We start from the raw sequence: 25,935 nt of genomic DNA, 5'->3' as shown, positions 1-25,935 counted from the left end.
CTTTAAAAAAATTTTCCAGTCACCTCCAGGATACTGTGCTGCTCTTGGCTTGGGCTGGCATTATAACATTTCTACTGATACATTTAAATGGTCTTTCTTAACCTATATGTTCAACTCCCTTTTTACAGCGTACATTTTGTTTTACGTTGAGATAATGGCAATTCTAACACAGTCACGATTACTGGAGAATCATCATTAAGTAACCAATCAGCCAATTAGCTGACTGGGTGGATGGAACCATCCAACTAATACAGAGTTTGTAACTGGCCAACCATCTTCAACATTTGCAACGAGGAAAGCCCTGATGGACTATCATTCTTTCAATCAGGGCTTTTTTTCAGGGGGAACGGACTTCCGGAACCTCTTGAGGGCAATCTCAACTCCCCTCTGTCTGGAGATCAGGGGGCGGGGCCACCAGCCATGTGACCATATTCTCCTAGGGCAACCCACTGAGTTCCATCACCTCTTTTCCCAGAAAAAAAGCCCTGCTTTCAATCAAAATTCTTCTTTCAATAAGGGGAAAAGATCAAGCAGAAAATTAATGTGGACATCAAAGGAAATAAATCCAACATTGAGATGGAGGTGCATAATGTACCAAGCAATAATGTACCCCCCAAGCCCTCTTTAAAAAAAAAGGACAGAGTACAAAAAAAAGGCCCCAGTCAACTAATTTGAGCACCAAATTCTCCCTTCCTATGTAAATTTCTGCTTCCAAAACATTTTGGGGCTACATTTCGTAACAAAAAAATCTGAAAGATTGAAGAAAAACTCATTAATAAAAGATGACAAGCTATGGACCATGTATTCTGCCAATTCTTTGAAGACTCATTGACACATTATAAATTGTTCTTTACCCTCCTATTCATTTTAGCCAAGAATTAACATATGTTTTCACATATAATTGAACTATAGAAGCTATATACTTTGAGATACAATTATAAGCACATCTAACAAGTTGCCTCGACTGAGAATAGGCAATGGTTGCCAACATGTTAGTGGCTTTTAGTAGCCATCAGAGAAAATCTGCTCTATACCACATCAAAACATCCTTCAATATTTTACAAACATCTGTCTTTGTCCATGGGCAAGATTCCAGAATAAAGTTGATGTGTACACAACTAGATTGTTAGGCACTCTCAAGACAGGGAGACAAACCTGGGTTTGTCAAAAATCCAAGTGGGAGTCCTGCTTGCTTAGGTACTGTGTTTCCATAAAGGACTGTGAAATTCCTGAGCTCAAGTAATCTCAGCAGCCCCCTTACCTTGCTCCACCCTTGCCCCTATATAACTCTGTCTACAGACTACACGGGGGCAACCCTGCCTTGCTTCTTCGGCACCAGCCCTCACATTTCCTGCCTCGCCTTCTGAGGCAGCCTGTCCTTCTCTCTACTTGCATATTCTTCCAGCTCCTGCGTTCCTCATGGCTGTCCATCTGAACTAACCTCCTGGGACCACGTCCACTTAACCCCACTAGTAAATTTGCTTCAGTTTAGTAAACTTCTTTCTTCAGATCCAGGAAGGTCAGACTGTTACCACCTCTAACCTCCAGCTGACCCATATCCCCGCTAAAGAACTTACGAAGAGAAACTAGTTTTAATTTGCTTTTTGAGTCCTAAACATGAAACCGACAATTCAAGTTAAATTTTTAAAAAATACAAACTTGCAACGTTTCAAGGAAGTTCATTGTAAAAGCAATCAATAAAACTAGCTTTATCCCAAGCTTGAATAAAATATAGGTATTCTGATCTGAAACAGAAGGCATAGAGAAAGCAAGTGGCTCACAAGCGATCTAACGCCTCCTTTTAAAATGTTCAGGATTTCAGTTTCTACAGATAAAGGCCACTTATCATAACTGTAGGAAAAGGGACAGAGAATGCAGCATATCCATGAAATAAAAAAGAGGCTGAAATCTCCCAAAAGCTCACCATGCAGTAACTAGTAACTGAAAAGGATTATTAATTAATCCTTAATTAATTAATATTAATAACCGAAAAGGATTAATATTGCTACACAACAATAATGAAACCCAAATGCATGTGGAAGCCTATTTAAAATGAACATCTTAACTCAAGCTCTAGTTGATTTAAAACTATAGCTCTTAAGGTTCTAGGACAAAGCCATTAATTTTGAATCTTGGTGGGCATACTTAGCGGGATTTCAGTCCAGTGGTACCTTAGAGAACAACAGTTTCAGAGCATAAGCTTTTAAGAGTCAGAGCTCCCTTCTTCAGATACAGTGAGCATCTTTAGAGACCAACTGTATACAAAACCTCCTTATAGCAATAGTCATGCTGGAAACTTTTTTAATCACACTAATTTAACCTGTATGCCAGACTAACTATCATCATTAGTGCTGGAAATAAGAACTCTTTATGGTTAAAGGAGTTGCACTGGATATAGTCTACTGCAGCTTCCTTAGTTCTTAGCAGAAATGGATGTACTAACTTCAGTCAAGCACTGTTTACTAAAAAAAAAAAGTGCATACACCCATGAATCCCTGTGATTTAACTGTATGTTTTAAAGTTATAAATGAACATGGCTTTTTTTCAGCAGGAATGCGGTGGAACGGAGTTCCGGAACCTCTTGTAAATGATCACATGGCTGGTGGCCCGGCCCCCTGATCTCCAGACAGAGGGGAGTTGAGATTGGCGGAGGGCAATCTCAACTCCCCTCTGTCTGGAGATCAGGGGGCCGGGCCACCAGCCATGTGACCATTTTCTCCGAGGACAACCCACTGAGTTCCACCACCTCTTTTCCCAGAAAAAAAGCCCTGTAAATGAATACTGATGAAGTATTTAGTTCAGGTATAAACAATATACATTTATGAAGATACAACCCTCCAATGTTCTTTAGAAGAATCTCAGCATTAGTTGTACCCCAGAAATACAGTCTACTTTCTGCCCTGCCCTACTGTAGGAACCTACCTTATGCTCAACCCTACTGTAGAAATTGCCCTTCCTAGAAAGAAAAGGTTCTCCATTGATGAAAATAAGCAGTTTTCAGCAGATAAAAATAAGCACATGGTTTGCATGGCACTGGGTTACACTATTGTGTTGCTTCCTATAAGACTTTTCAACAGGATCAAGTTTGAACTTCAGTTAAAACACAGCTGTTACTGAGAGTTTTGTAACAATATATCTTCAAATGTTTCCCACACCAAGAGTATTCTATTTTGGATACAAAAATTTGCAATTTTATTTTATCTCCTGAGAAGACTTGTTAAAGTAATTTTTCTACATTTGTAGCTACATAATCTTCGGTTCATATGGTTATTATATAAATTCATTCAAAGAATATCCCATGGGTAAATATTTCAACAAACATATACAGCATTTGACATAGGCACAAGCAGACTGTGAAGCTACAAAATACTATTTCTTCCATTAAAAAAAAAAGACATGAGCCGTGTTATCCTGTAGATACAGGAATCTTAGCAAGATTTCCTTCTCAATATTACATCAAAGCTGGTTTTGGTTACTCCTTGGCAAAGGACAGGTATGTTTCACAAATGAAGAATTTAAAATATTTATACCCCTTCTTTCCAGTTAACACATTAGAAAAGGCAGTAAGAACTATAACAGAATAAAAACCACACCCAATATAATTAATGAAAGGGACTGCAGAAAATGCATCTATAAACTAAGTCTCAGCAGTGGCAAAAGTAAAATAAGCCACTCCGTTAAATAAATGTCACGGGAAAAGAACAATTTCCAATCCAATTAAAGATGCTTTTTAAAAAAAAATCACAACTGTGTATTTCCCTGCGTTGAAATCTGTGGACTTAGACTGGAGTAACTCTGTATAGGATATCCCACAACAGGTATCCTCTGGGTAAACTGGAAAGAAATAATGGTTAATATTTATAATTGCAAATGTTTCAATTGTTTCCATTAAGATAATGAATGAGAAGTAGGAAATCTTTACTTAAATTCAAGGTTGTTTAGATTTGTTGGCTAACATCAAATATAAAATCAAAAGCTATCAAGCGCAGACAAATATTAAATAACATTTCTTATCTATCAAATATATTTACAAACTAAATACTATTACATATTCATTATCAAACCTTACTATATGTCAAACACTTTTAAATATCCATAAATACATAAATCATATATGTGATACCTGATAAAATTTTGCTTAAATACTTGCCAAATAGTCAGAGAACTAGATATAACAGTGAAACTTATAAAGAATGTTTTAGCAGCAAATATGATCTGACTCCAGCTTGGTTTAAACTCTGCTCTTTAACTCTCTGTGTGCTGCCCCCATGTTGACTGAAAGGCCAGAAATCACAGGAATAATCCACCATTTCATTTACAGAAAGTTTCATTTTGTTTGCAAAAATGGTCTTAAAATGGGACCATTTTCTTCCCTCATCTTTAGCAGGTTCTGCTTCTGGACCTGTACTATAATAGAAGAAATGCAGCACTGAAATGCTACACTGGAAAGACAGAAGTTAATAAAATGAGCGAATATATTCATAAAACACCTATTTCACTGCACAGAAGCGGAAGGAAACTGGGAAATCATAGTTTCCTAGCACATGAACATGTAATAAAGCAGAAGCATGTGCAACAGCTCCATGTGGCTTTCTGCATGCAGATTTCATGGGTTTCATGAAATGCTTTCTGTATAAAGCATGCAATTCAGATGCTTTGCTAATGAATTAGGGACCATGGACTTTACCACTATGTTGCCTTACATATTATCGGTTGCTTTAAATTTGTGCACCTATATACTACCTGTGCTTCATGTTCTCTAATGTAAGTCCTAGAAATGATTATGTTCTGTTTCAGCAGTTCTTCAACTCTGTATTGGATCCTTCCTAATGCTATGTCTTTATAAAATTGTATTTATTTATCTTATGACATTGTTTATGGAAATGTCCTTGATACTGATTGTACTAATCTCACACAATGTAATCCACCTTGCGTCTCAGTGAGAAAGGCGGACTATAAATGACATACATGCATACATTCCCACCCTCTCACCACAGCTTCCAACATGCAATTGTGGAGACTATCAAAAGGAGGGAGGCAGTAGCCATGCAACCTTCTATTGGGCCTGGAGTGGCGTCTATTCATGAAGAAACACTCTCATATATTGGTTAATTATTTTTTTTTAGTTTTGCAATGTTTTATCTGTTTTCTAAAACATGCTTTAAGAATACTTGTTTTGAAACACAGCACATAAATATCAAAAAATAAATAGTTTCAAGCAGCTCTTAATGCAGAGTAAAACAAGATTAAACTTGTAAGACTCCATGAAGTTGAATGGAGTATTTCAGCTAATTTCTGTTCTGAAGACACATTTTTTTCTTCCATATTTAGAGCAGCTTCTTCTGACTGAACAAGTAACTTGTAAAGCAACTACCATGTTGTCCATTACAAAATCTATTTTGACATCATATAAAATAGGATTTGTCATCATATAATTAACACTTTCATAATCTATACGCATGAAGTGACAAGCTGAGTATTTCCCAATTTTGGAGTACTTCACTATAAGATTAGCAGTGTTTGAACACACTTTTTACAATTCAGTGTAATTTTCTCACTTTAAAGCAAAACATTCATTGGGTTGTGGAAAACTATACTGAATTAATGCATGTTGTCCATCTTTACTGACTCCCCCAGCCCCCATCATATTCCAAGGCACCCTTCAAACTGATTAAGAGAATGTCTGCAAAGCAATCAAATTTTCAATCAGATGCAAATCATATACTCACGAGAGGTCTGGAAGTCTGCCTGTATCAATTTAACACTCTTTGCCAGTGGCACAGAACAGGCATCCAATTAACAGGTGTTACACTGGCATCTTGATACTGCCAGCCTCCTTGTATGGAGCAGGGCATCCCAACTCCCCCGTAGGAACTCCTGTACAGGCAGAGAGGACCTGATCCATGTCACAAAGGATACAGGAAACCCTATAGGTGAATGTCCTCACTGGGCAAATGAAAGAAACTGATTAGCTCTGGGAAGACCACAGCCATTTCCGACAAAATTTCTACCAAGCATCCCAAACACGGCTGAAAAAGAATAGGCCCCCAGCAGCCAGTCTGGAACTACCTGTAGCTTCAAGCACTGCACACACTTAGATTAACTGGTAAAGCTTGGGCAAACAGAAAGGTGGGAAGAGGAGAGACAGCAATAGTGAGCAATTGACCCAAGTGAGCAAAGGTCAACTGAACCCCATCAGAAGTGAGGAGTACAATCTCTGTCTTAGCCAGCCTCACTTTCATCTTGTCTGGGTTCAGGTTCCATTTGCTCAATTTCAGCCATTTGACCACAACTGTCAGGCAGTAACTCGTGACTTCTACTGCATCACCAGAAGATTTGGATAGTGATATATAGAGGTAGGCATCTTTCACATATTGATGACATCCAATTCCACAGCTATAAATGATTTCTCTTAAAGGCTTCACGTAGAGGTTAGGTAACATGGGAGATAAGACCGGACCCTCTGGGATACCACAAGGTAATTCCTGCACTGAAGACAGCTGGTCTCCAACTGCAACCCTTTCAGTCAGTTCCATTAGAAATGGCTTAAACCAGACAAAGACACATCCCTTGATACCTGCTTCTGCTTTCAAATGCCTCAACAGAATACCAAAGGCTGCAGACAAATCCAGGAGGAACAACAAAGAAGCATGGCCTTTGACTACATGTAAATTTAGGTAATCAACTAAAGCTACAAAAACTGTTCCTTCCCACAGCCATACCTGAAACCAAACTGGAAAAGGTCCAAAGCACAAGAGGCATCCAAGACCACCTGAAGGTGGTCTCAATCACTTTAAGCAGACAGGGCAGCTTAGAGCCTGGGCAATAATTGGCCACATCATTTTTGAGTTAGCGACTAATTTTTCTTAGACATCAAGTGTTCAGTTATGTAGTCCTTACTTTAGCAGCCAGGATGGGCAATGATCCAGTGCACAAGTAGTGGCTTTCACAGATGCCAGGATACTGTCAACATCCATCACTGTAACTGGGTCAAAGTGGTCCATAAGTGGACCAGACAGCTTATTAAGCAGGTTCTTATAGAAGCCACTTTACACACGATGATTTTTCTACAGAAGTATTATTCTACATAGGAAAATGTGTGCCTGTAAAGTGACTAGTTGCCAGATGATTCCCCCTCCCATTATTGTCGCAAAGGGTAGGGGAAGCGAGAATGTGAGAGGCTGGCATGGAGAAAGACTAAAGTCAAAGTGCAATGCAAAGGGCCATTAAAGGGAGGTGGCCTGTGACCCACTTTCAGACGCTCCCAGACCCACTTCTGGGTCCCAACCCACAGGCTGGGAAACACTGCTCCTGCATACACACATAGTTCATGAAATCCAGCACACATAACTCTAATTAGTTAACTGATTAAAAGACAGATTAATAATGTTTATATGTCATTAATCTCATAGCAGGTTTCTTACAAACAAACAAAAATATATGCAAGTATTTTAAGTAAACCCAAGTGCCGGGACACCCTCTCTGCTGCTTTACCACAGGCCTTCTGCTGAGCTGCATCTACATTCTGCAAGGCTGAACTTGCTTTCTCAAGTATCACTTTTAACAGGAGCTGTATAACAGCCTCACACAGGGTCAAAAAGCTAAATAGGGATCCATCCTTTCAAAATTCAGTTTACTCAGCAGAAGAGCTTTAAAATCTTACTTTCACAGAGAGGGCTCCTCTCTCTCCATATTCTCTCTGTTATCAGAGAGGGTTCAGCTAGTTTAGGGGGTGGGCATTTTTTTTAATGGAAGAGCACTATGTTAACTTCACCTGCAATCTCAAGCAGTACAACTTTGTGCAACTTATTTCATGTTCCCTTCAGGATGTTTGCCATCTCCCACTCTTTCATGGCCCCATATCTATTGCACATTCCTTTTCACCCATGCCCACAGCCTGACGGGTCGACTAGTCAGCCATGTCTTGGGTTCTGTAGCTCACTCCAAATGGTTCTCCCCTTTATCCGCATGCATTTTCAAACTTTAAATTTTGTTCAATGTAGATAAATGATCCTTCCAGTGACTCCTGAGTATTACTAGCTTCTTAACAGCCAAAGTAACACCATAGTATATTTCAGAAGTGGAGAAAGATGTGCCAAAGTTCTGTAATGTATTTCCAGGCAACTGAGATTTTCCAACTGCAAAATTTGCTTGGAAGTAGACTTGAATGCTATGTCAGATTACTGGGGAAAAAACAACAACCTGAAAAGTACAACAGACGTCTGCCAGCAACTTCAATGCATCGTTCTTCCTGCTCCTTGAGATGAGGTACTGAGACCCTGAGTGATTCCACACACGTTGGATAATGCACTTCCAATCCTCTTTATAAATCATTTGGAACTGATTTTTTTGTATGTGGAACAAAAAATCCACCTCAAATGATTGATAAAGTGCATTGAAAGTGCATTATCCAACGTGTGCGGAATCAGCCCTTATTTAACAAGTGCAACTCAACTTCTGTCCAGATGGAGCCTGGATATTCCCTAGTGCTTGTACACATTAAATAGCTGTGAAGCCGCAGTTTTCCAGATATACAAGGAAAGATTTCCGCTGGCAAATAAATCTTTCCCTTTCACTGATTCCAACACAGACTTTTGAAAAAGAAACAGTAATGTAAAGTTATGCTTTCAACAAGCTCCTCACACATACTGTCATCAAGATGCCATTATTACTGCTGTCCCTCACAGTACTGGCCTCAACTCAATTTTTTTTAAAAATTCATTGTCCAGAATGTGCAGGAACAGCCTTTTGTTTGAATAAAGACAGTAATGTTGACATTAACAACTGCATCAGTTCTTTGCAAGGAATTATGAGGATATATATCCTTCCATAACATTCTTCTCTGATAAGCGTTACCTTTTCCACAGCTGACCTTCCAAAGGTTAACAAGGTATGGATCAGAAGATCTAAATAAGTGGTCCAGAGAAAAGGGCTGCAAACGGATTCACAAATAAAGCTATCAGAAACTGACTATTGCTCTACTCTAATTCAAGCACTGTACATCATTTTAAAATACTGACCTATAAACCTGACTGTATTGGTTTCCTACAGTTTTTCAAGCATTTTTCAAGGTGTAGGTTTTGAGGAGGGACAAACAGCCAGCATGGTGTCAATCTAAGATCTGAGGGTTTACATTTCCTCTGACCAAGGAACTGCAGCTTAAAGTCTAATATGAAAGTATTGGGACTAACCAGAGGATTTTTAAGATCCACTGAGTTATGAAACCTCATCTCCATTTCTCTGAAAAAGTCATTATGGAAGCTGGTTTTTAAGTAGCTAAACAGCTAAAATTTCTGCTTTTCACTAGAAAGGATGACTACTGACCCAGCAACTACAGACATGTCTCCCATCCCTGAAGACCAGGTTTCAAGTTTACCAACAGCTACAAAGAGTAGTCTCTCTCAATGAGCTAGAAATAACTGTAGCATGAACTATACAATGAGTACATACCTCAGACCACACCATGACCACACATGCCAATATCCAGATCAAACTGGGAGTATGAAGAGTTTCAAGAGGACCTTTCCAAATAGCTTGAGAATGCAATAAAGCACAAATGAGAGTCAGCGTAAGTGTGAAGTGTTGCTCATCAAGGCAAAGGGGGGAAATCCTAACCACATATATAGTAATGGAGTACAAACTGTTGATGAATAATCAGGAAAAAATACCTTGTGGTTGTGATGGAAAAATCAGTGATAGTGACGACAGCCATTTTTGTGGAACTCTTTGACACACAGTATGTAGTAACGTAATGGCCACCAAGCTATGTCAGCTTTAAAAGAGGATGAAACAAGTACATGGAATATAGATCCATCAACAGTTATCGGCCATAAAGGAGATTTCCATGCCTGACTACAGTATTCCAGTGAATGCTAACTGCTGGGGGCCAGAAGGAGCAGGCTTTGTCTTCTGTGTCCCTGGTGTATACATTTCCATTGGGCCAAAGCAGGGGGAGGGTCTCACCTCCTGCACACACACACGAAACACATGCTCCTACACTCCTGCCACACTAGAACATAATGTCATTTTCCAACTCAGCAGGGGAGCTGTGGGTCACAATGAAGCCCAATTCATTAAAAACCACCTATTTGGAGGAGAGTTTTAATGAGCTGGGCTTCATCTCTACCTGCAGCTCCCCTTTGTTGTGCTGGAAAATGATGTTATATTCCAGCACAAGAGGGGAGTGTGCACTTCTTCCCCCTGTGCCTCCCCCCCCCCGGCCAGCTGAGTGGGGCCAGGGGAGCCCTCACCCTGGATGGGGGGCTGGAAAGCCTGGGCTGGCCAGTGTGGGAAACCAGATGCTGATGCAGAAGGACCATTTCAATAGGGCTCTTCTGAAGTTATGAGTATCCTAATGCATGGGGGCTGTGTTTGAAGACTGTTTAGCAGTTTCAAAATGCAGCAGCTAGAATATTAACTAGAGTCTACCGTCAATCACAACTGCCTCATATTGATTTCTGGGCCCAATCTAAAATGCAGGATTTAATCTTTAAAGTCTTAAACAGCTTGAGAGGATGACACCTCAAGGATCATGACTTGAGATCAGCTGGGGCTCTGCTTTGTTGGCAATGAAGCCAGCAAACACATCAGACAGGGTCTTGTTTGACCATAGTTCACAACCTGTGGAAACCGTTTTTTGCCCAATGCCCACTGTTTCCAGTGCTATAGGAAAACTAAGTCTATTAAAGAGGACCTTTGAAATATGTTTTATATTTTCTAGCATTAAGGTTGTTGTTTTTACATCTGCCTCATTCCTGATTTTTCTTTTACTGTAAATGCATTTTTTTCTAAGCTTCCTTGAGTACTTGTCAAAGGAGAAAGGCAGGGCGTAAGTTTTCCAAACAAACAAAAACCTACCAACTGCTAGACAAGCAAACACAGCAAGTCATCTTAAACTCACAATGGCATCACATTCGCTTCAGTAATGCCTTCAGAAGATGTAAGATATTATAGGGAAAATCTACCGATGAAGATGCTAAACCTTCACGAAGTAACCAAAATTTGGTTTTACATTCCCAGATAGAAATTAAACCTGCACAATCTTCAGTGTAACACTGCAAAATAGGAACTTTATCAACAAAGAGTACCTTTGAAGTAAGCATACAAGAAGATACTCATGTAAGCTGAAATACTAAAATGATAGAAGCCAAATGTCTTAAACCATTTTTATTACAAAGCCAGAAAACGCTTTGCCTTTCGCTTTAGACAAGCAGAGCTTGAGCAAACAGAACAAAAAATAGTGAATCCAACTGAAGTTACTTCAAGTCATTTAACAAATGCATACCTGATCTGAATGACTCTTTCTAAACCTTGTTGAAAGGTTATGCTACACACAGTAATAACCAGTATTAGAACTGCACCCCCCCCCAAAGTAAATTATCCTCCATTTGTAGCCACAAATGTTATCTATCAGTTCCATCCATGTGGTTGTTCACATATGCACACTGACCACGTTGGTTTCTGCTAGGAGTGAAGCCTTTCGTTGGCACAGTGAGCCTTCCCTCAACTCAGGAGACACTTGAGTCAGAGAAAGGCTCACTGAAATACAGGAAGTATCACTTCTAACAGAACAGACCTGTTGCATCTAACCCAATATAGCTTTAAAAAAATAATTAAATGATGCTTATGTCAGATGGCCACCCTAGATCACTGAACAACATCACTATAAATGCAATGCATTTCTAATGGCATCAGTTCACACATCAAGCCAACAGTCACCAAGCAGCATACAAACATGTATAAACTAGGCCTCTTAAACACACTCAACTTGGAAGCCTGTATCACCTATTGAGTCGTGGAGAGTGCCCTCAAGTCATAGCTGACTTATGGCGAGCCCTGGTGAGGTTTTCGTGGCAAAAGACTAACAGTGGTGGTTTGCCATTGGCTGCCCCTGCAACCCTGGTCTTTGTTAGAGATCCCCCATCCAATTACTAACCAAGGTCAACCCTGCTTAGCTTCTGAGATCTGACGAGATCAGGATCACCTGCACTAACCAGGTCAGGGGATCACCTATTAACCAATGTAAATATGCCCCCAACTTACTTTGGTCCAAAAAGTATACAGACAACTATCTACAATACCTCTTTGACCCCTGTGGTTAGACCGTGCTTCAGAAAGCACTGAAGTGCTGCTAACATACAACAGCATCGCTATCCCCATGTCAAGGAATCTGCCCTCTCAGCAAACAAGCAACAGTTTTATGCAACTTAAATGTCAGATCTACTGTAGCCTATTAAAATATTTACACAGGAGAAACGGTAGGGTGCTATAAAAAGGAAAACATTTTCTTGTCTCTAGTATTTTTCCCCCCTGTAATTTGTAATCTAAACATTTCTATCCCAAGGGCAAAGCTTCTCTCCAGTAGACTGCAGGCGGCCAGCAGAAAAGAAAGAGTGCCTCTCAAATATCAGCGGAAGGGAACAAGTAATCCTGTTGCAAAAACCTGGCATCAGAAATGACTCTTCTGTTTGGAAGTAATCAGATCATCATGAAGCTTGAAGGTACCAATTTTTTATATAAAAAAACCACATTGCACCTGTTTACACACACGGCGCATTACAAAAGTCCCAGATAAGGAGCATGTTGTGGCACTGAAGAGCCAAAAACATATCCAAGATGAAGATCATGCGAGCCCATAATTATTTCCATAATCCAGATCTTCTTATTCTCATTGTGTAAAATGCAATCCACAGGGAAGTTTTCATGCACAAGCCTGACTGAACTTGGACAGCACTGCCATACAAAGCAAACTTCCCAACAGATTGTTCCCCAAAGCACTTCACATTTCTCTGCTCTCTCTCACGTCTCAATCACAATTCTGGCCCATCTCAGCCTTGCTGTTGTCGGGAGAACAAAATACAGTTCCAACCATATTCTCTGGATATTTTTTCCAATACTCATCTCAAGAGAGCAAAAAAAAAACCAGCAACAGCCCAGAGAGAAATCATTAAAAGGAAGTGCAACCTGAACATTATTCCAAGCTAACCTAAGGGCAAGGAACATGAAGAGGTGATTTCTAAGGAGGTAATTTTAAGGAGGTAAAGCCCTGTGGCACAGAGTGGTAAGCTGCAGTACTGCAGCCCAAGCTCTGCTCATGACCTGAGTTCGATCCTGGCAGAAGCTGGGTTCAGCTAGCCGGCTCAAGTTTGACTCAGCCTTCCATCCTTCCGAGGTCGGTAAAATGAGTACCCAGTTTCCTAGGGGTAAAGTGTAGATGACTGGGGAAGGCAACGGCAAACCACCCCGTAAAAAGTCTGCCAAGAAAATGTCATGATGTGACATCCCCCCATGGGTCAGTAATGACTCGGTGCTTACACAGAGGACTACCTTTTCCTTAATTCTGTAACAGCTTGCATTTTCTCAGCTCCACTGTGGCAGTTAAGCCCAACTAACTGCAGTTAAGCCTAGACTAGATTGAGGCCAGCTTTGAAAGAGATAAAGCCAGCATACAGTTAAAGGGGGGGGAAGCTAAAAGGGAAGAGATACCAAAAGAGAAGTTGAACAGCAGTCCATGAAAGACTAAAGGATAGGAAAAGGTCAATTTAGATGAACTGAAAGGGCATCAGAGAGTTATGCTTCCAGACAGCTCTTTAATCACCTCTAGCCAGATCTTGTTCACACATGCAGAGGTGTACATTCCACAGCAGCGAAGTCATCTGGCTGGGATGGACTGTAAGTTAGCCACACAACGTTTGAAATCAGGCCCTTTCCATAACTGACTACAAAAAGAAACTGAAGGGAGCCAGCCCAGTTATATACTTAGAGGGAGACAAGCAAAGGAACGCCAGCAACGAAGTGTCAAGAAATAGGTAAGGAGCCAACTATTTTGGCACATGTATGACTTGAATAACAGGGCAAAGAAGTCTCTGTCTCAATCTCCCACACACAGCTTGAACACAAACTTCACCTAAACATAACACCATAGGACTTACATATGTGTTCCCACAATATGTATAGACCAAGCTATAAGACCACAGTAGCAGTGGTACTCACCCTGACCTGGATAGCCCAGGTGATCCTGATCTCATCAGATCTCAGAAACTAAGCAGGGTTGGCCTTGGTTAGTAATTGGATGGGAAACCTACAACGAAGACCAGGGCTGCAGAGGTAGGCAATGGCAAACCATCTCTGTTAGTCTCGTGCCATGAAAACTCCACCAGGGGTCACTATAAGTCAGCTATGACTTGAGGGCACTCTCCTCCACCACTACCAGCAGTATCCACTCCACAGCTCACAGAAAGCCACAGCTGCGATCACCGCCAAACAAAAAAGTCATGTGTCTACTGTATACCCCTTTCCCGACTTCCCCCTTTCTCTTGGATGCCCTCTCTCTACCTCCTCCTCTCAGTGCCTTTCACTCCAAGGAATTTTCGCTATGGTTTTAATACTAGTTCATCACCAATGCTGCATCACTTCCAGTGCACTGATGTTTACTTCTGGGTGTGCCACTGAAGGCGCAGAGCAAACTCCCCCAACCTCAAATAGGAAGACCCACAAGTGATTTACGCACTGCAGAGTAAGCACCAGTGTTTTAAAGCTAGAAGGGCAGCAGCAGGGCAGGGGGAGCTATCCAATGTTTTGCACAAAAAGTGTTAAATATATGTCTATCAGCCTCCTGGGCACAGGTTGTGGGTGTGTGCTTTGCATGACAGGCTCCTGGATCTTAGGGGAAATTCTCTCAAGCTAAAGGGAATGACCCAGAGAAGTTAAGAAGCAGAAAGAGACACTGAAGGACTTAACAAGGTGTCTCCACTCCCAAGCGGACTGCATTTCTGAGTCTAGGTTACTGGGAAACCATCCCATGTCTCACGTGATGGCCTCTCATGCAGGAGAGGAAGCACTCCTGGGAGTGAAATGTTGATCAGGTGTACAGCTTTTGAACAAACGTGAGCTGGGGAGCATCTGTTCTGAGATAATCATCCCTACAGGATGATGGTGTAAATGTTTCTGATCCTTAAAGTGGGAACGTGGTAGAACTTGGCAAGAAGCATACAGACAAACAACAGCAGAACCAAAGAATTGCAGAAAAATTGCACAAGAGTTCATTTAAGGAGCAACCCTAGGCAGGTCTGCTCAGACATAAGTCCCGTTTTATTCAACAAGGTTACTGACAGGAAAGTGGTCTTTGGGATTGCACTATTGGAAACAGACACAGTTTGGACAGCCAGCATAGTGTAGTGGTTAAAGTGTCAAAGGAGGATCTGGGGGAGACAGGTTTAGATCTCCAGTCTGGTATGGAAGCTCAATGGGTGGTCGTCAGATGGTCTCTTCCTACTCTCTCCTCTCTTCCAGCTTGATCTACCTAATGAGAATTACTGTAAATCTAAAAGAAAGGAAGGGAGAATGATGTTCTATCCCCATTGAGAAGAAAAGAGGGGTAGAAATGCTTTATTCAAATAAATAAATGAACCATAGATATGTGCACACTAGAAGCTGTCAAGCCAAGACTGGGAAATCCAGAGCTTGGGTCTGGAAGGTATGTAGCAGGCGGATCAGAAACCTTCTGAAGCACTGAGAGTCAGTGGTCATCCATTCCCTGAATATTAAAAAAAAAACTATAGAAAGGACAGAAAAAATGGTACATTAAGAGAAGCTGCTCTGGGTGTTTAAGACCCCTTCTGCATGGCAGACTTATTCCTCATTTTTCAAGAAGTCAAGCAGAAACTACCTTAGCCACATACCCTCCAGACCTCTTCGTGTAATGGTGGTGGCTTATTTATTCCACTCCATGCTCACATAAATCGCGATTGAAGTGCACTGGTGCTGTTGTCACCAACAGCATCACTGGTGGTGTCATAATGCCGGCCCTTTAAAAAAAAATCTTTTTGCACATGCTAAATCGATACATCACTGGAATGCAGGAGCGGTCACTATTCCTGGAATTTCTCCCTCTCTGCTCCTCTCTTTGTTCATTTGATTGGCTGATTCAGGTTCTGCTCCTCCCCCTATGCAGTATTCCAACCCCTTTGAACATGGAAAAATGAAAGCAATGGGGAACTGTGCACCTCCAACATTCTTGCAAACGCATCAATCCAATGCTGGATTAAAAAAAAAAAGAAATAAAAAAGAGGACAGGAAAGATGGAAGAGGGGAGGGAAGGATGGAAAGGAGGGAAGAGGGAGTGGCTGGATAGACAAGAGAGGCCAATCACAAAAATGTTGGCTGACAGAGGGCAGGAGAGGAGACAAAAGAAGGCAGGAAAGCACCAACTGGAAAATGATCTTTTAAAAAAAGTCAGGGAGAAATGCTCCCAGAAAACACAGTAAAAAGTTGCATAAAAGCAGGACTGACTACTAATAGCACACCAAAAAAAGTGTGGGACTGCAAATAAATCAATGCAGATGTGGAAAGCAAAATGAACCAGTGGGAAAGGGGTCAAAGAAAGCAACCCCCCCAGAAAACTTGAGAAAACCAAGTGCTTCCACAGAACGATGGCAAAAAAACCCCACAAGCCTCACAATATAAAATGAGGAACATAATTTTTGCACCTCTGCCCAAAAACCCTGAGGGTTATCATGTGGTGGAGAAAAATCAGGCAACAGATAGCAAAAAGTTCAGTCTTTCCCCTCAAAAACATTCTAGATACAATGAAATGTTTTGCCTCCGTACGCTTAGCTCATGAAGCTGTCTCGAGGAGAGTGGCAGCTACGCTGGCAAGTACTCCTAATTTGTTGAGAGTTAAAAGAGCTGCCAAACGGTGAGACGACAACTACCTTGCTATTAAATGTGCAAGTCAAGAGCTGCTCAGAAGTCAAAGGTAGTGAAATTTATTTCCAAACCATTCACAAATATGAAGGGATTAGTTAAAAGGGAGATTCAGAAGGATCAAATCTCTTCAGGATGCTTGGAGGTTATGTTAAACTACAGTAATAGGAGCACGCCGATAGAACGTACACCATACATAAGGAAAAGTACTAATAAATCCAAGAGAATGCAATGGTGGTTAAAGAATAAAGTTAAGGAAGCTATAAAAGTCAAGAAGGCTTCCTTTTAAAAGGAGAAAATGAGAAAAACAAAATAGCGACACAAACTCTGTCAAAACAAATATAAGCCGACAATAAGACAAGCAAAAAGTAAGGAGCACATTGCTAGAAACATAAAAAACAAACAATAAAAACATCTAAGGATATCAGAAGTTGGAAACCAGACAGATACACAGTTTCATGATACTGTAGAAAAGGGACAGCTAAAGAGTATTTATTTATTTATGTCATTTATAGTCCGCCTTTCTCACTGAGACTCAAGGTAGATTACACAGTGTGAGATTAGTACAGTCAATATCAAGAACAATTCCATAAACAATGCCATATGGTAAATAGATACAAGTTCACAAAGACATAGCATTAGCAGGAATCCAATACAACATAGTGGGGAAGTCTATGGTTCCTAACTCATTAGCATATCATCTGAGATCCCCTCTCCAAATTATCTATGGAAGAGACCCACATCAGAATGGCAGCTACCAGTAATACAAGGATAGTGATCTAGGCTACTAGTAGACCAGGGGAACTTAAAGACACATTCAGGGACTCTCAGAAATTTCAAACATGAAATTCTTGCAGTAACAAAATGTGTGCTGTCCCTAAAACCAGCATGAAGGATTATCAATACTAATTTAAAAGGTATCCAAGAGGGATCCAGTAAATAAGTATAGTTCTCAAAAATTGGTGAAAAGCATCATTAATTAAAGCTACAAATAAGACATAAAGACAAGTCTTGATAAGCAAGAATCAATGTGGCTTCCACAAAGGGAAATCCTGCCTCTCTAGCCTTTGCATTTTTTTAAAAAAGTTCATGCATTCATATCCTGTGTAAACATTGTATAGTTGGACATCCCCAAAAGTGCCTCTGAAAAAGCACCACATAAAGGCTAACCAATAAACTCAGCAATAATGGAATAAGAGGACTGGAACTGTAAGTGGTAAAAAAATAAGAAGCAAAAGATATGAATGAATGAACCGTTTTCAAAATGGAAGGAAATGCATGCATAGATTATCTGGAATTGGGGCAAGGGTGAGCAGTAGTGGAGCAATTTGATTATTTGGGATGACAAAAAGTTAAGCAGTGAAGAATTTTAAAAAGATCTCTCTAATCTAACTGACAGGACCACAAAACGAGAATCACCATAAGTATACAGTGATGCACATTTCATATACACCACTGGGATCTGAACTGCCTGCAACTTTCCAGGAAACATCTTGCTAGCTTAGTGAAAATATCAGCGCATGCACAGAGTAGCAAACAAGCCAAATCCCCTGTTGGTGTTTATTATGAAAGGGACTGAAAACAGAATGGGCAAAATACCACTCTATAAATCTTTGGTACAACTGCATTTGGTATACCATGTATAATTCTTGTTTCCCAATCTAAAAACTCATATCTGAAAAACACACAGAAAGGAAGCAACTAAAATAATCAAGGGGCTGGCACCTAAGGGGAAGTGCTCATGCATTTGTCGCTTTTGGCTTAGGTGGGGGAAAGACAACCATGGGGAGTCATGATAGAGACTTATACAATTGTGTGTGGTTAGAAGAAACATGACAGAACTTTTTCTCCTTCTGTAATAGCACTAGGGGAGGAAAGGCAGCAGGGTATAGCCCAATTTTGTCAGATCTTGGAAGCTAAGCAGGATTGGTACTTGGTTGGGCAGCCACCAAGGAAAACTCTGCAGAAGAAGGTAATGGCAAACCATCCTCTGCTTTTCACCTGCCTTGAAAGACCTTTGCTGGGGTTGCCATAAGTTGACTGCGACTTGACAGCACACTCACTCTCACACACAATATAATGCTAGAACTCAGGGACACCCAATGAAGTTAACAGGAAGCAGATTCAGGACAGAAGAAAATTAAGTAATATTTACATTACATGCAATTAATTTATGGAATCTGCTGACATAAGATGTAGCAAAACCACTGGGTTCGATGGTTTTAAATGAATTACAGAACACAAGGACTTCATAAACCAAGCGAAGAAACTCCCCTCCACAAACACCCCACCAACCTAAGGAAAGACTGCATATGGTCCATAAGGCATTGAATGTTGAGAGATGCTTGGAAAAACACACTATTGAGATAGAATCCAATGTAGGAAGTTTAAGGGAGGGGATTTCCAAATAGTCTCCCCAGCCCTGCACACAATTCCTCACTGTCCCCAGTTATTTATTAACAATAATAAGTAATGCTGCCTAAATAAGAACCATGTTCACAGAGAGTACGCTTAGCACATCAGCTGCCGCAGAAGAAACAGAAACAGAGTGCTGTTGTTTTTCTGTCCTTTTTCTGAGATTCCCAGAAACATCTGATGTGCTAGCAGTGCAGTCATAAGCAGAGTTACTCCAGTCTATGCCCAAAGAAATCAATGGGCTTAGCCTGGAATAACTCTGCATAGGATTACACTGTAAGAAGTTGGATCTTGAAGGGCTCCTTTTATGTTCTTAATGGATTCTCTGGCATCTAAGTAGACACCAAAACTAGTTACTTTTAAAGCATGATAAATATTATGTCTTCAAGTCCACTGGTAAGTGCAGTGCATAGAAATCCATGCATGGGGTATTTCTTATGCATGCTTCCAACACTTCCCCCCCGCCAAAAAAAACCTTTCCATACATCCAACTCTAATGCTCCAAAACAGAATGCAGATGCTAAGTTTAATTGCTTGATTCCAGCAAGGAAGTTAATGTTAATGTTTCTTGTAAAGGAATCTTCTTTGCTTAAATCAAAACAACTCTCTAATAAACAAAAGGGTAGATGATCAAGCATGTGCAACAAAGACATAAAAATTGAACTGAAAAACACTACAGGTACAGGAATCCTGCTCACAATATATCCCAGCAAGCTAAACAAAATTACAGTAGGAAAGTATGCAAAAAAGGAAAGGAGGATGAAAATTAGTCCCACTTTATTAAATCAAATGCTTCTAGGTCCTGGAACTGTCAAAAGTAAAGCATCCAACCATTCACCTGTTCAAATAGTAGCCCTTCCCTGGCCACAGACAAGTTTCATCATCTCATTTCCTCCACAACCCTTATCTAATCCAGTGGTAGGCTATTCCTTCCTGATTAGAGTCTCTGAAAGTCTGTTTCCCAGTAACCGCTGAGGGAAATCAGACCACTAAGTAAGCAGCCACAAGGGGTTAACAAGAAAAACTCAAGAACTACAGGTTCTCAACCATCTGTACCCGCTTGTGGAACAGAACTAACTAAAATGGTCCTAATTTTGCATACAATTCAGAAGACAAATTGTATACATGCTGCAGCAAAAATACAGAATACTGCAGCACCAATGCATTTCTCAGGGCATACCCTTTTGTAGATTAGAGCCCACCTTATCAGATGGCTCTAGTCCATGAAGTGTTTCCACAAGAAATCTGTTGGTGTTTCATTCAAGTGAAGAACCTAGGAGCATCTGTTGATGACATCCCTCCATTGTATAACCTGAGGGATTCAAATGTCAACCAGAAAGTGGTTTACTGGCTTGTATGCTATATACTATTCCCATTATTATTATTTTTTAATTTGCAACTGCTAGCCCAAACTGACAATCATAGCCTTGGATCTGCCTACACATGTCAGCAATCCTGTTACTCAATATTTCTGCTCAGTGTCAATGCTTGCTACAAACTGTTACGACTTCAAAGCTTCACCCACCCCAAGATAGTGATGCTGGCTCCATTTGTAACAATGGGGCTCATTTACAAAATTATGCTGAGATAGCAACCATTTCAAACTCAGAATGGATTATAAGATCAAGACATTAAACAGAGCCTGAGGCAATATTCCAAGCGGTTAGGGGGCTTCTCACTTGTTCCTGCCTCTTCTAGGAATAACAGCCATGTAAGTAATAGCATGATTAGTATTAGGGCAAGACAACTGTCAGTCAACTTACATGGTAGCAACAGGGAAGGGAAAGGCTATTGACTATTCAAGAAGTTCAAAAGTTGTTTGCTTTGGGATCCCTAATCGTATCAACTACTTGGAAGTCTCCATTACTCTGACAGGGGTGTCAAAATATATCAGAAAACAACTGTCTAGCCCAATGACAACCCAGAGGCAAGCATTAAGTCAGGATCAGTCACCCAGACAAAAGGAAACTCGGGCAGATGAAAAGTTTGTTGCCCTTTTTTAAGGATGGTGTTTATTGAACTTGAATGACAGAAGTGTGTGTGTGTGTGTAAACAAAGACCAGAATTGGACTTGCTGTTTGTGAGATGTTTTGTCTGCTGGTTTTTGACAGTGTGGGCAGAGCCCAACATTTATCCTTGCAGACTACTCAAAGTAACCACTTGGAAGAGTAAAATGATAGCTGTTGGCTGAAATGGCTTTATTAAAAGCTGGAATTTTGGGTGAGGGAAGGCATGGGATTAAAAATAACATCCAGAAGCACCAAGCCCTGGTATGTGAATGGCACTAACTGTGCGATCCTAAGCAGAGTTACTCCAGTCTAAGTCCACTGATTTCAATAGGCTTAGACTGGGGTGACTCTGCTTAGAATTGCACTGAAAGAGTATTAAAGTGCACCAAATTATTTATTTTCCTACTAGAACCAAAGCCCATATATATATTCTCTACAGAAACAGTACTTTAGGGACAAGCAAAAAAATACATCAACAAATACAAGAATCCGTGTCAGGGAAAACATGGCATACTTTGCATACTTTACATTTGCTAAATATATCAAGGCCGTAATTCAAGTAGGTTGACACATTCTAAAGAAGGATATTAAGGAATGAAGATTTGGGAGCATTGTTTTTAATAAAGTTCTTTAGATTTTCTAGTACGTGTAACAGATTCTTCCTCACCCCCAATCAACTGCATGGCTTCAATGCTCTGGATTCCCTCTAAGGATAAATGTTCTAAAGGTGGCACAGTCCGCTGGATGTGCAAATTAGCAATCAACACACATGCATGTTACCGTGTGCACATACAGTGAGAAACTATAACCAGAAACAGCCTCCACACACCAGGCGCATAGATTCAGCAATCTACAAGTACATATGATGATCCTATGCGACAACTCATTTTGTACAAAGAAGTGCTTTCTACAGGAAAAATGCAACACAGACTTCAGATTTATGTGTAGATTTTGAGTAAAAATCTGTGCAAACACCTATCACATAAAATTTAGCTGGTAGAATTGCTAAGACCAAAAGGACCACCGGATTCCAACAGGATCTTCCATCGTTTTTGTACTGATTAATTACTACAAAAATCACCCTATTCCTTTTGTACAGGTAACTTTAGGACGACAACAAAAGTGTCCTGGAATAATCTAGTGAGGAAATATGGCCCGCTCTCCCCTCCCCCTCTGCGGGCAATAACCAGAAGCGAAAAGTTGGTCCCCGTCAAAGCTCTTTGCAAAATACTATAAAACCAGAATTGCGCACTTGGCACTTTCGAAAAGTAGTTGGGAGGCAGGCCGGTTCCTCCAGGCGAGTGGGCAGCGGCTGTCCGCCTCACCGGGAGGCTTCAGCAAGATCGAGGTCGTTGGGTGGGACGCCAAAAGGATCGAAAGGGGCGAAGAGGAGGAAGGCGAGGAGAAATGGGGGGGGGCGGGAGGAAAGGGGGCTGAAGAGGGCACCAGAACGGCAGCGCGGGGAGGCGGCGGCGAGGTCGGACGCGGCACCCCCAGCCCCCGCCAGCCGCGGCCGAAAGCACTTACGTAGCGTTTCAACTTCTTCTCCGGCGGCGACTTTCGGAGCCAGCCCGAGCAGACCACCTCCCCGCCGCTCATGGCTGCTTCTCACCCCGAGGAGGGGAGTCTTCTCTCGGCAGCTGCGGCGCGGCTGGGCCGAGACAACCCGGAGACGCAGCAGGAGCGCCGCGCCTGCCTGCCTGCCCGCCCGCTCCGGCCTCCTCCGGCTACTCTGGGGGAAGGGAGGGAGAGGGGAGGGAAGGAGGAGGAGACGGCCGGGAAAGGGTGAGAGTGAGAGAGAGGGCGGGAGGGGGCTGCGTATATACGCCGGAGCCGAGCGCGGAGACGGGCAGACTGGCCCGGCTCGGGCAAGGCGGAGAGGCGGGCAGGCGGGGGGCCGGGAGCGCCAGGCTCGCCTTCCCGAGGGAGGCACCCGGGGGTAGAGAAGGCGGCATAGAGCGGCCCCCGCCCAGCTCCCCGCAACTTCCCGCGACCCTGCAGGGGAAGCCTCTTCCCTTGAGCGCCCCAGTGTTCGGCAAGCCCTCCCGCGCCGGGCTGTGTTACAACGGGCGGCGGGGGTCGCTTCTCCCCACTCCGGGCGCTGCTGCTGCAGCTGCTCGACTCCCGGCTCTGCTTCCCGCTGCCTTTTGCAGCGCGAAGGCGAAGGGACCGAGCCAGCTGCCGCGGGACGCCCCTGTGGAGTCGGCGGCAGCGGCGTCCGAAGCTTCGGCTGTTGGCTCCGGGCGAGGAGGGGGTGCCCAGCGCGGCGCCGGCGGGGTTCGCCTTCGCGCGGGAGGGACTCCGGCCAGTGGGCGAAGGTCCAGCCCCTCGCGCTCCCTCTGGGCGCCCGCCAGGTTAGCCCTTTCTCTGCCCACCCGAAGCCTCCCTTCTCCCGTCCTCCCCCAGCGCAGGCCTCTGTGTTTAGTATACTTTCTCCTTCCCAAACTGAGGAGCCGAGAGTTTCTTTGAAATTCTGCCAGAAAACTCTTTTTCTCTCCTCCCAAAGAACAAGGGAGAAACCGGCCAAAGGCATCCTGGGATATGTAGTTCTCCAACTGGTAATGACAAAGGTGAGGTAAAGTTGCGGAAAACCTGCGAAACCGGGAGAAACGTTCAGCCCAGAACACTAAATTGACGGGAGGTTTTTGGAAAATAAAAGTATCCAGTAATAAGCCGAGTGGAAAATGTATAACTTTAGAGAGAGAGAACTTTGGATAAATAGAGGCGCAACTGCTTGGTATTCAAGGAAGTAAAGTTATTTATCTGACCTAGATAGCCCAGGCTAGCGCGATCTCGTTCGATCTGAACGTCTCTTGCCTTGAAACCCCTGAGGGATCGCCTTAAGTCAACTTCGCCTTCACTCAACAAAAATTGCAGATGCAGGGTTCTGCCTATTTTTCATTACGGGTGGGTGGAAGCAATTTGGATAATCACATTTAGAAATTAGGGCAAATGAAATCTTACACGTCTTAAATAAATTATTTACATCAAGGGATAATAAATAATATTTTCCACCAAGGTGAAGCCCCTCTGATATCAAGTCCTCTTTGTTTTCTATGTAAGTAAATCGACGTGCACAAGGAAGTTTCGGGAGGGGGAAGCAAAGTTGGCAAAAGGACAAGTTTAGTATGCCCGGGTCGCCTACATTTGTCACATGCCCACGTGCCTGGTGAGAAAGGAGATGACGCCGCCACTAGAGCAAAACGGGGAATCAAAACAGTGGGAAGGACTGCGCAGGCGCGAGGGGTCCAGGGTCTGAGGCTGGGAATCGGGTGACTGAAAGGAAACGAACAGCGTGGCTCTGTGTGGAGTTACTCTGGTGTAAACCCAGTTAAATCATTTGGTTTAGACTGGAATAACTGCATAGGATTACACTGTAAACCTCTTAGGGCTTCCCTGGGCGGAATTAGCCTCGGAAGACATGCCCCATAATTCTTCCCATCCTTCCGGGGTGCCTGGTCGGGCTCTCGCTTCGCTTCGTAAAAGAAGGCGGGGCGGAGGGGGCAGGAGATCGGGCTCTGAGGAGGGGCTTGCTTCGTCCCGCCTGAAGGATTTTCATAGGTCTGGGGTTGTAGATCAGTTAGGAGGAATCTCAGGACTCCGGTGAAATCATAGGTTTGACGTGTATTGAAAATATGACAGCTGAAATTTCAAAATAATCAATTTATTTCAATTTTTAAAAGTGATCTGTCCCGAGTGCACTTTTTTCAGTGTTCTTGGCATTCTCGAAAATGGACGTGCAGGCAGAAACAGGAACTTATTTTGAGTGACTTGTCAACAGCAGCTGGCTGCCATCGTCAGAATTAACAGTCCTTTGAGATTAAGAACACCAGGCACTTCTCAGAAGTCCAGGAAATAATTTGTCTTCAGCAACTTTCTTTTGCAGGGAAATAGCCCTCCAGTCCTACCAGCACTCACAAGTGTGCTGCATGGCTGAAGGAAATTGTTTTGGTATCCAATACTGGAGCAATACACCTAAGCAGCATAGTCAAAAGCTACAATATACTGTAGAATTTCAATGACGCTAGTTATGAAAGAAAGAGCCAGTAAAATGAGTATCCAGTTTCCTGGGGGTAAAGTGTAGAGGACTGGGGAAGGCCATGGCAAACCACCCCATAAAAAGTCTGCCAAGAAAATGTCGTAATGCGCCATCCCCCCATGGGTCAGTAATGATTTGGTGCTTGCACCTTTACCTAGTTATGAAAGAACAGAAGTAGTGCTTGGGAGAACTGAAATTAGTACTTACATTTGCTCCCCTACAGCTGCTACTTGGCACGTTTTTTCTGTCCAGCTGTTCTTGGATTTGTCTTAGCTAAAATGCCAAGTAATGGGAAGGGATGCATATTTGCATGATGCATATGGCCAGATACTTTGCAGCCATGTAGCCAGACAGTCCATCAGAAATCAGCCCAGAACAGCGAAAGCCTAAATGATGGCAGTCAGAATGTGTTTAAAGTTAATGCATTAAATAATTCCAATACATGTTTTAATTTTAAAAATGAACACAAAGTCATTCATAATCTCTCCAGAGTCTTTGTACTCTCCAGCAAGAACAGTTGAAGGTAGGAGCAGATTTACTTCACAGAAAGTGTAATCATAAAAACACTGCCCTAGGAGTAAGTCCCATTGAGTAGAGTTGAGTAGGGTTCTGAGTAGACTACAGTGTGAGTAGATTATAGAGTGTCCCATATTTAATGAGTTGAGGGATAGCTTAATCATCCTTCTAGTTAAAAATATGGAACTACCTAATATGTGAGTACAGGTATCATGGTTACTATCGGATACAAATGATTCTGTTACTCTTTCT

The 25,935-nt window shown here is 42.1% G+C and overlaps 1 protein-coding gene across 4 annotated transcripts in view; it reads right to left on the bottom strand.

Annotated features, from left to right (window-relative positions):
- The window catches only part of GAB1 (GRB2 associated binding protein 1), a 107,160-nt gene extending 84,171 nt beyond the window's left edge, over window positions 1-22,989 (bottom strand). For 2 of the 4 annotated variants that reach the window (XR_008597731.1, XM_054989819.1), the window contains exon 1: window positions 22,656-22,989. Coding sequence is in view for 3 of the 4 variants with exons in the window: in XM_054989819.1 (XP_054845794.1) it covers window positions 22,656-22,727 (72 nt within the window). In the remaining variant the exon portion in view is untranslated. The remainder of the gene's footprint in view (window positions 1-22,655) is intronic. The other 2 variants (XM_054989821.1, XM_054989820.1) reach the window with 2 other exon arrangements.
- Window positions 22,990-25,935: the final 2,946 nt, after the last annotated feature.

The sequence above is a fragment of the Eublepharis macularius genome, chromosome 10 (assembly GCF_028583425.1).
Source record: "Eublepharis macularius isolate TG4126 chromosome 10, MPM_Emac_v1.0, whole genome shotgun sequence".
Taxonomy (NCBI): Eukaryota; Metazoa; Chordata; class Lepidosauria; order Squamata; family Eublepharidae; genus Eublepharis; species Eublepharis macularius.
Note: the sequence above shows the minus strand (reverse complement) of the source record. Positions and strands in the feature narration are given on the sequence as shown.